Source organism: Glandiceps talaboti, chromosome 16 (assembly GCF_964340395.1).
Source record: "Glandiceps talaboti chromosome 16, keGlaTala1.1, whole genome shotgun sequence".
Classification (NCBI taxonomy): Eukaryota; Metazoa; Hemichordata; class Enteropneusta; family Spengelidae; genus Glandiceps; species Glandiceps talaboti.
Window position 1 is genome coordinate 16,633,200 of NC_135564.1, and position 11,731 is coordinate 16,644,930.

The following is an 11,731-nucleotide window of genomic DNA, read 5'->3' on the forward strand; positions in this document are numbered from 1 at the left end:
ACAATACAATACAATGCAATACAATAGGAGACAATTAACCTGAGACAGAATGTCGTCTGGCTCTACAAAATCTCACTGACACATTTTATCATATGACTTAACCAAACTTTTACTATCATTGATACATTTTTTTTACCAACATAGCCTAGCTGAATGTCATCCCGGTCTGGCTCGACAGACTGTGACATTTAACTACAACACAACATTGTCGCAAACCAGAGCTGTTATTTCATCCACGACACGAATAACGAGGTGCGCCTTGGACGGTGCCGTAAAAGAGGCTGTGGTTTACGACGATGCATTACAATTGTTACATTTTGATCTTAATAAGAATGATTTTTAAAGGTGTCAATCATCAAGACATATTTTATTATGCGAAGAAAATGGGCAATTAAGTTTTGTCGCAGTGTTTTTGTCCGAATGAGCTAGCAAACTTGTAGAATAGAGAGTAAGGGTTTTGTCACATATTCTGTTTCAGATTAACTGGCTGCGGAAACTCCTTCCAAGTGTGTCAGGTAACGTAATAACTCATTGGCCCAAAACAAAACAAACAAGGCAACATTGCGACCGTGCATAAAATTAAACCAAACAAACAAACAAACAAACAAACTTCGAGGGTGCAGATCGATCATGGTTGTCTATGATTGTATTATTTATTTATTTATTTATTTGTTTATTTGTTTATTTATTTATTTATTAATTAATTAATTCATTTATTCATTCATTCACTCACTCACTCACTATTTTATTTTATTTTATTTATTTATTTATTTATTTAAATTATTTATTTATTTATTTATTTATTCGGTTACTTCTCAGACCAATATAAAGAACTACAGTGGTCTGAGGTTACTTTAAGTCTGTCTGTAGCTCATCAACAATTTTGTACTATCCGACATCGCGATAATACTGTAATTTTGTCCAAACAGGCGGAATGTAGCACACCAATATAATGCATAACAATTTCCATGTAGGCATGTAACATTTCTTGGTTCTTACAAGGTCTAAAAAATGTTTGATTCCGGTTACCTGATCCCCACCTAGATTTTCACTGATTCGAGAAAAATAAAATAAAGTGGCAAAAAATTATGAAGTCTCGGGAGAAATAGTGGATGCGGAAACTGACATCAACTTAAAAAGACAATAAAAAGCTGAAAAAGCTGTTCTTCCAATCTGTAATGGCTGTACATCTGATGAGAAGAAACCAATAACACAGATACCATATAACAAAGAATGGAAAACATAACCACCTGAACTAGACACTCGACCTCACACATGAAAAACAAATCTACCTAACCCACCTACTCTAAAATTGAGCCCAATTTACCGTCTCCCTGGACTGACATCCCAGAGAATCGGCACTTACCATATTCCGTTGACGGTCGTGATCTGTTTTATACTTCGAAGTTTTCAAATAGTCGATCATATCCTCCAAGAGGCCAGTTTCCTGACACTGCTGACAGATGAGTTCACTTCTATCTGACATACTGGTTACGATGTCTAAAGCTGACACATAGGCAAGGAAAATCGGTTGTGACCTTTCCAAAGGACCTGTGTTCCTCAGCGCCTGGCAGTACTTGTAAATGGTGGACACAATTTCGTCGTATCCCAGTTGATCGCACATGAGCCGACGTTGTTCTTTACTCTTGTATGTCATCAATGGCTGCCGTAGGTTCGTCTCAACAACGTCGGTCACATTTTGCAAGGCCTCCATTGACGTTGGGTTTTCACTACATTGTTGTATGGTGTCTATTGATTTTTTGAATGTCGGAAGTAGGTCTTGAATTTCTGGGTGTTCGGCTAGGCGTTTTTCGTGGTCTTCTCTCGCCTTATTATCGTTGTCCGCGTCAACTACCTCGTCGATGCATGCTAATTCGTCGACTTCTTTTTCTTCAATTTGATCACCTTCCTGCTCTTTCTCCGTTGTCTTTGATTTCCACACAGCTGCCGCCTTCTTGGTGCTTGCCGCACTCCCCATGCTTTCCTCGATCTGTCGTTTTGCTTAGTGCTAACGAGACTTCGTGACACGAAACCTAGCTAGATCTCGAAACATGGATCTACTGTACACAACATGATTGTGATCGCATACGTACATACCTCATAACATTAACAATGTCTTAACTGATGACATGACACGGAAGCGCACACCTTGTTGCGATGACGACAAACAACTGAACACGCATTGAAATGGGTTACTATTTACATATGGCAGCGAGCACGTTCACCTTTCACTGGAGATAAATGAAAGCTTTAGACAATGAGATGTATAAAATCCTTACGTAATTACACTGCACTATATATCGTTAGACTTGTGCTGCTTCCAGATCTAGCGCTGTTTCCAACTATACATGTAGGTATATGTATAACGCATTTAAAGCCCACGACAAAAATGTCAGCCAAACAGCACGATATGGTATTGGTAAACGTCTCTAGGGGGCGCAATTGCCTACCCACGCATAATGACATCGAGAACGAGCGTCAAAGACTCAGAAAATGAAGTATATAGAACCCTTGATCTCTAACTGTTATAGATCTATGACAAGTCAAGTTCATTAACTTTGTAAACCTGACATCACTGTAAGTCATACAACTGGCAATTCATTCGAGTAGACTAGTTTTAGTAATGTAATTATTTTTTGTTGTTGCTTGTCTTTTCATCAATACGGTTACATTAAAGTGGCCATATGGATGAGAATTTGGTATTTATTTTGGATTTTTATTTGATAAAACAGCTTCTCTGTGTTTTTCTACTTTAAAAAATAATGCGAAAGAACATATACCAAGTCCATGTTCGCAACTCAATACATTGCAAAAAGATGCAAAAAGTGTAAAAAGTTTGTTATTGTACGTACAATAACAAACATTTTACACATTGTTTAATGTTTGCCGTTTATTGAGATGTGAACATGGACTTGGTATATGTTATTTCACATTATTTTTTCAAGTAGAAAAACACAGAGAAGCTGTTTTATCAAATAAAAATCCAAAATAAATACCAAATTCTCATCCATATGGCCACTTTAAATGTTACATTAATCCTTATTAACTGTGAGGGTTTTTCAATCCTAACTAATAATTCATTTAATTTAAGGTAGCCAGTCCTCACTCCTCTTCGCTTTTGTACTTTTTATCTGTTCTGTAATGCATTCTTTTCCTTTTACATTATATTGTTTTGCATTTGTACTGATATAAAAAGGGGGAAAAAGAATATAATAAAACAAATTTGGGTGCCTTGATTCTTTAATCATCTTCATCAAAACGTGCTTGGTTGTAGTTCACTTGTTGCAGACGTTTTGGGACACAGAAAACACGACAGACTGTTAATTAATAACATTTCGTTACAAGAGTCGGTTACACGTGAAACATTCACTTTCTTCGAGATAACACACTAGCCTGTTTACCGCGCCATGTGATACATGCAATCTGTCGATCGGAGAGCTAGCTAGTGAGGTACGGCAGCTAGCCATGATACGTAAGTATCATGGGGTATGTACGTATACACATATACACACACACACACACACATACATACATACATACATACATACTGTACATACGTACGTACATACATACATACATACATACGTACGTACATACATGATACGTAAATACATATTGCATACATACATACATACATACATACATACATACATACGTACATACATACGTACATACATACATATTACATGCATACATACATACATACATACATACATACATACATACATACACACACACACACACACAAGCATATTTAAACACCACTTGCAATTGACCTAACCCAAACCTCGTATTAAGATATAACTCATAAACGACCCGATGACGTAATGTATGGTACGTACCAACAATGTTCAGAAAATTCCTACTATATGCAATCAACCGTTGTAACAAATGCCAGAAGACAATCGTAATATTATGGAATAAATTCATCGATATCAACATAATGCTGGAATGTGGTTTTTATTCAAGTATTTTCATTTGAGTTTAAAGCTGGTAAACTCATCTTGTGCCACTTTAATATTCACACACTGATGCTAAAGACAAAAAAGGTAAAGTATTTGTTCATGATGTTGAGGTATGAAACCCTGCACATCAAATACATGTAAAGCTATGACTAATATATAAAAAAAAGAATGTATGGATTGAAGATGTGCGAATTGACAAAAAAATGACTAAAAGTTTATAAACATTAAAACGTTACAAAGGTTATGAACTAAATTGGAACATTTACAAATCTGGGTACAATCAAACTGTACAACACAGACACACACAGACACAGACACATACACACACACGTGGCTGTGTGTGTGTATGTGTCTGTGTCTGTGTCTGCCTGTGTGTATGTAGTCAAAGAACAACTTTGTTTTAAAATAGAGTAAAACTTGTTCACATACTTACTGATACTAGTATATAATCATTAAGATTTAAGATAAAACCTGTCAGTGAACTATATGTATCATATACACTTTAGTATCTACTAAAACATGAAAAATTTGGAATGGTCTTCAATAGATTGACGGTAATACCTCAACTTTCACAAGTGAAAACTTGCGTTTTATGTAACACTGTTACAGACACACATCTCTTCCTGGTTCGCTTTTAAAACTATGCATCACAGAGACCCCATCAAAGATCTGCGGTAACACTATCAATCAATGTGCACAGGAGTTCTTGAATACAGTTCCTGTACTAACTATTAACAACCATTTGTGAGAGTCCTACACACCAGTGTTGTGTCCTGAAAAACATCTTAGAGAGGCGGTCACTGACACTGTCGCAGACTAGCTTGTATTTCGTTGAGTTGGGTTTCAAAGTCTTAAGTATATATAAGCTATTCGAGTACATAATATAATGAGCAACCATTACAATTAAACTTTCATTTGAAACATCTCACAAGCAATGAAAAACTCTATAGTGTAGTATACTATAACTTTATAGTATTCACGTTTTCGCCAATCTTGATTTCATTACAGGGTGAAATGGTCTAACTCTGCTGGTGTTCTCATCCAAGTTCCCATGCCAGTACTCTGGAATGCCTTTACAAGTGCAGCCTTTGCCCTCTGATAATCACTTGCTCTATCCTTGGCTTCTCTGTAGCCTTTGGACTTCCCCACATCTTTCTTCTTCATGATAACAGAGGTCAATTCGCCACTCAATTCTTTGAAATAATGATAGAAGCTCTGCTTGGAAAGTCTGGAGGGCGAGTTGCTGTGTTCTAATCGCCCTGTTGTTGAATTTACGACTTCAACTGTATGGTCAGCCTGGTTCCAATTGACACTGTAATCGGGTGTCTTTCCGGGTAACCTTTCTTCTTGACGAGTGGTCCGAGAAAGCAGGGGTTCCGCTTGAATGTACATGTTTGGCAAGGCATTGCCAAGCTTTACACGTGAGACGACAGCTCGCGAAAGGTGTTCCCTGTTGTAGTTAGAGCCAATAATGATGCTTGATAGGTATATGGGTTCAATGAAATAACTCAAAAGAGCACCCTGAACACCAACAACATTCCACTGGGCAACTTTATCACTACAAGACATAATAAGGAGTCGCTCTCCCTGCAGGACGCCATCCCAGGTCTGGGTTGGTGAGCTGTTTGAGTCAATGGGAATTGTCCCCTCACCAGCTTCGATTTTTGTGCGTAGCTGACCACGTGATTTCCTTGCCGGGTGAGAATCTGATGAAACGTCAGAAATCTCTTCGTGTGGAGAGAAGATTCTAGCATCACCACAAGGAGATGTACTGATATACAGATGAAACTTGATATTATCTTTCAGGCGGTATCCGCGGCCTTCCCTTCTGGGAATAAAGATGGACGACCTGGTGTCTTTAACAATGTGTCGATGAAGTTGGAAATAGAGATAACGAATCAATGATCTTCGTGCAATAATCTCAGCATGGCAGTCGTTGATTGTAGACCCTCTGTTGGACAAGTTTTTACCGTTTATACATTTGGTGCCTGTCGCCAGAGTTATGACCTCAGCACTATCCAGATCATCACCCATTGTCATAACAATGCCAGCTAGTACCCTGCGCTTTGAGTACGGTGAGGTAAAATTCTCAGTAATTTGACTAAACTTTGTGTAGATCAATGTCTGTATTCGATCAGCCATTTTCTGTGCAGGATTGGTTTCTGAAATAGCTTCCTTAGATTGCATACCTGTTAGATTCAGCAAACTCACGGCAATTCGTGCAGCTTCGGTTTTGGCCTGGCGCTTATTTCTGCCTTTTCCGATGAACATCTGCCCATCAACTGTTACAGAATACTTATACCACCTTTCGAGACCATCACAAGTTTCAGAAACTAGCTCATAAGCTACTTGGCCAGGTCTTAACGTATTCAACACAAAGGTTGGGTTAGATTCTTCTTGTGGTTCCTCATTGAATGAAGCTGCTGCAAGTCCATTTTCGTCATCATTTCTTCTACTGTCATTACCTCCCCCAGTCTCCCTCGGGATCATCTCCGCATCATTTGTACAGCTTCCAGTTTGGACAAATTTGAGTGCTTTTTCAGCAGCCCGATGCTTTGCCTGTTTCTTGGAGCTGCCAATTCCTTCAAAACGCTGACCATCTAGTTGTACCGACATTACGAATTCCATAGCATGACTCGGACCACTCTGTGACTCAAGATGAAACTGTAATTCTGGTCTAATTTCATTTAGTATAGACAATGAATTGCGTGAAACACTGATCTGACGGTCCAAACTGGGTTTTTCACCTAAGGTAAAATAAATAAATAGATATATTCATTACATAAACTATTACAAGCATGTCTTCATGTATATATATATATATATATATATATATATATATATATATATATATATATATATATATATATATATATATATATGTGTGTGTGTGTGTGTGTGTGTGTGTGTGTGTGTGTGTGTGTGTGTGTGTGAGTGTTATATGTATATGTCACTGTATGAATCTCATAAAATGTCAGGGTCAACATCTGCAAAACGTTTACAAACCATATGGACCAATATACAAAAGAGTGGCGTGTTCCAATTCAAACACAAATTACTCATGTGAGGTACCCATCCTTGTCATTCATTCGAGGAGAAATAACATTGTTGCACTTTTCAAAATCAATTGGCTTACCACACATTAATATGAAACGAGAGAGAGAGAGAGAGAGAGAGAGAGAGAGAGAGAGAGAGAGAGAGAGAGAGAGAGAGAGAGAGAGAGAGAGAGAGAGAGAGAGAGAGAGAGAGAGAGAGAGAGAGAGAGAGAGAGGAGGGGGAGGGAGAGAGGGGAGGGGGAGGGAGAGAGCGGGAGAGAGAGGGAGAGAGAGAGAGAGAGAGAGGGGAGGGAGGGAGGGAGCGAGCGAGCGAGCGAGAGAGAGAGAGAGAGAGAGAGAGAGAGAGAGAGAGAGAGAGAGAGAGAGAGAGAGAGAGAGAGAGAGAGAGAGAGAGAGAGAGAGTGAGAGTGAGAGTACTGACCTATAGCAACCTGGGTGCTTAGTTCGATGTCCGACTTCAAACTGTTTAACTTTCCAAGAAGTTCCTCCTTTTCCTTGGCTGCAGCGTGATTCAGTTGTTGTTTCTGTAGACCGTTCACTAGGAAGTGTTCAACATCTAGGGAAAGTAAGAGTTCATGTAATATCAAACCACTAATGAGATGAACGTTATAGAGATGGTGAGACGATCTTCATCAAAAGCAATATGATCAGATAATTATTAGTGGGATGTTGAAAGAGCACTTTCATTAAAATATCTGCATATAAGTTATACACCATGATATACTAAAAATGCAAGACATAACATAACAGTTTACTTAAATTTTGATATTTGACACTTGATTCCATAATCTAATATTCTCATTCAGCTGATTTGCTTGTCCAGGATGAAAGTCGCTCATAAAACGATACCCTCGAAACTGAAAGTAAAATTGGATCAACCCCGCCCCGACCCCTCACACACATATGTGATATGCATGCGTACATACACACACACGCGCGCGCGCACACACACACGTACACACACACACACACACACACACACACACACACACACACACCGTGGCACACCACTCTCGTAAAATCAACATGCTTGGCGTCTCAGCCCTCAGTCACAAAATGCTACATTAGCTTAGTACTAATAGTAATACCTTTTATGAAGCTATAAAATCGATCTTGGGGTATTGCATCCATGTTTTCCGCCGTCTTGTTGCGTCTTTCTAGTAGTGATTAGATACAATATCGGTCATTGACATCAGAATCTCATATGTTACAGTTACCTGCAACGAATAATTAACATAATGAATGTCTAACACATTTATGAACTCTTACGATACAATAATATCAATCATCTTATCTATGAGTTTCACTAGTTGGCACGGTGGTGGTGGCACGATATGTATGTTACAAACTAAACAAGAACTCTCATCAAGACATCAATATTTTATAGGAGATAGAAATTTCATAAATTTTTCAACAGACTTTCGTGAAAGCAGTGTAGAATATTTGCAAGGAAACCAAGGCAAACGTTTGCGCCTGTTATGACGTCACAAGATATTGAATTTTCTGCATACATGTACTATTTAGATATAACAAACTTACGTGTTAATATTTGTCATAGAGACTGACTACCCAAGTTGGTGATTATTTGACGTTGAAGCGTATTTACGTGCTCCATTTAGTTTTGTTACATTTTTTATACATAATTTCATGAGACGTTCTTGTTGATTTTTAATCGTACGTTTGGTCCATATTATTCAAATGTTAAATTTGTTTTGCTTATCTCGGAAATGATAAATTAAGGAACGTAGAAGCATACAAATGAGACACAGTTGTGGCATGCGGGTAAAATATTGCTTAGGGAGCATTCGTTTTTTACGGGGAGGGGGGTCGGTGGAATTTGAGGTATGAATTAAATGTAAAAAGCAACCCCCCCCCTAAAAATTACTTTTCTAAAATGTGACCCCCCCCCCTAAATCCATCAATTGTAAAATGTGACCCCCCCCTATAAAAATTTTTCACTTGATTTATAATAGATTTATGAAACACTTGACTTATATGAGTGTTTGTTCGACATATCACATAATGGACCATGAAACCTAGTCCATGTAGTTCCGTGACTTCCAAGTAGTACACTGTCTGCCTGATCTTGTTGTGTGAAAGAGTTCATTTTCAATGTCACTGCTATCACTTTCAGAGTCACTTTCCGAGTCACTTTCCTCTGATTCACCCAATTCATGTATCACTACATGTCCATCTTCTGATTCACTGTCTTCGTCCATCTCATCCTCTTCATCGCTCTCCTCCTCCTCTTTATCCCTCTCATGGTTCACTCTCAGACTCAAAAATTAATTTGAATGAGTTCTGTTGTTTTTAAAGAGTTTTTAAAGAGTTTTAAAAGTGAGGTATGTCATTATATTGCCACAGCCTGAAAGTTTTATTTTTGTGATTCTGTGTTTTCTTTTTTTTACTTGTTATCACCTGATCAGACAGAATAAAGACATGTTTGTATTCTGTTTTGTACATTTTTTTGTCAATTCTGTTGTTTTTTGCTATAATTCCATACAAATCTGTTGTTAAAATTGACCCCCCCCAAACCATTGGATATAAAATTTGACTCCCCCCTAAAAACTGCTTTGTAAAAGTCAACCCCCCCCCGAATTCCACCGACCCCCCCCCCCCTCCCCGTAAAAAACGAATGCTCCCTTAGTATCTCTGTGACATTACACTTGATTGTGAGTAGCAACTGTTCAGCGCCCTCTCTCCTTTATATGTCAAACGTGCATACATGAGGTCGGCCATATATACGCTCATATACGAGATCGTCAGAACCGACCTTTAGATTGAGCCTTACTGCTGATCCTTGCAGTATAGGAGGGTAAGTACTCCCCGTACACACTCCACGTTTGATCGTGATTGCAATCTGACGATGAACGGGTACTTCAAGTAGATAGTGTTATTATGTGACTATACTGTATACATACAGTACCTCACTTGGCTGGCTGCTGCAAGTGTAAACTCACGATTACTCAGGCGTTTCGTGGTGCTGTATGCTAGTTCATTTAATTTGGTCAAAGAATGCCCTTTGACCCCGTCAAAATTTGACAGTGTAGGAGACGACCACGCGTGGTCACCATGCATACAATTGTCAAAAAAGCTATTGAATCACTGTGGGGCCTACTACATTGCCCATGTACTCCGATATCCCATCACTGACTAACAGGAACGTTTCCAGTGATATCGTTGATACTCTAATGTGCATTCTCAATCTGTTAAACTTGTAACCTACCTTCCTCTTCTTCCGTATAAGCCAAAATAAGTCTGAGGGTTTAAAATAGTCGCACGACAATGCATCAAACCAGGTTATTTACACGCGAGGTCACTCTTCCGCATTTCCGAGTATTACTGAGGCCAGAGGTCGCCATTACAAATCCCGCCCTCATCGGTAACATTAACTCTCACATTTATGGCATTGCTGAACTAAAAACGAAGCGAAAATGAAAGATATGGATGTATCATCGCTACCAGTATACACCTAACGAATTTTTGTGGTTGGAATGTTTGGAAAGCAATGAACATATATTTATGTTGACTATAAAATGAACTTAAATTATAACAGCTTGGAAATTCTCGACCGCGGAATGACGGCTCACTGAGGCATCTGGTAGATTCCTAGACTGGTGTGATGCGATATCACAACTGAAAGTGAAAAAAGAAAAGAACAATATTCATATTTCGAAATATTTTTCTTCTAAATTTTAGACAGAATATTGCCTTTTAATATAGTAAAAACTGATCGATATCAGAATCGACTTTCGACCTCATATTTTATAATGTAACAGATGATGTTTTTTGGGGAAAGAACGTGTTGTCGTCAGCAAAGTGAATTGAAAAACCCAGATGAACCGAGGTGTTGAAGAACATAATTCTGTTTCTGTACATATTTCTGTTGTTGGCACTGCTCGATGTGTTTTATTATTTGGTATGTTTTGTGTTTTTTCCTCAAATAGATTTTCATATCACTTGCCTATACCTCGACTCGTTCTAGTATAAAATGAAGGGTAAGCTATTTGAAGATGGTACTGGGGCTGTGTATGAATATGACGCCTTGTCGTATGGCGACTTTGATCGTAAAGGTATGACGCTACCAAATTCTTAACAACAGTTTGAATGACTATGTCAGAACGTTAGTTACACCCAACACAATGCAGACCATGAGAATTGAATGCATGTTCTGAATACTACATGTGTAGAGCATTTCAGCTACTTGTCCAATTCACTTAGATCGAACGTTCATATCACGTGTAAAAATTAATAACAGTCTTTTATTATCAGTCCAGTAGTCGCTCTAAATGTACTCAAACTCGTAAACAATGTCACCAGCAGACGAAACCTAACCGTCACAAGTAGAATAGTCAAACCAAAGTTTTATTGACACTTCATTCACTGATAGTGGTCAGCTAGCTATAGGGTCCACCCTTCCCAATGCAATGAATCAATAGTACAGATAGATTACATTTAGAACTACCACATTACATACACTGCTATCAATACATTGTTATTTTACACCTGATATGAAAGTTCTAAGTGAATGGGGCAAGTAACTGAAACGCTTTATTTAACATCTGTTACGCGTTGTATGTTGGTTGAGTTTTGCATTGGTTTTAGATCATTGACACAAGTTTTACGTTTCCTTGTATACTTTCAACTGTACTCCGAATTTATGGGTATTTGTATGCGTTTCCATCGTGTTTTAATAAGCTTACTATATTG

At 38.2% G+C, this 11,731-nt stretch overlaps 1 protein-coding gene across 1 annotated transcript; it reads right to left on the minus strand.

Annotated features, from left to right (window-relative positions):
* Positions 1 to 4,312: 4,312 nt before the first annotated feature.
* Positions 4,313 to 10,473, minus strand: LOC144447466 (double-stranded RNA-specific editase 1-like). The gene is made up of 4 exons (XM_078137499.1): positions 10,248 to 10,473; positions 8,110 to 8,238; positions 7,443 to 7,577; positions 4,313 to 6,712 (listed from the first exon to the last, which is right to left on the minus strand). Exons 2-4 carry the CDS (start codon positions 8,150 to 8,152, stop codon positions 4,968 to 4,970), a joined length of 1,923 nt encoding a protein of 640 aa, XP_077993625.1. The 5' UTR covers positions 8,153 to 8,238; positions 10,248 to 10,473; the 3' UTR covers positions 4,313 to 4,967.
* Positions 10,474 to 11,731: the final 1,258 nt, after the last annotated feature.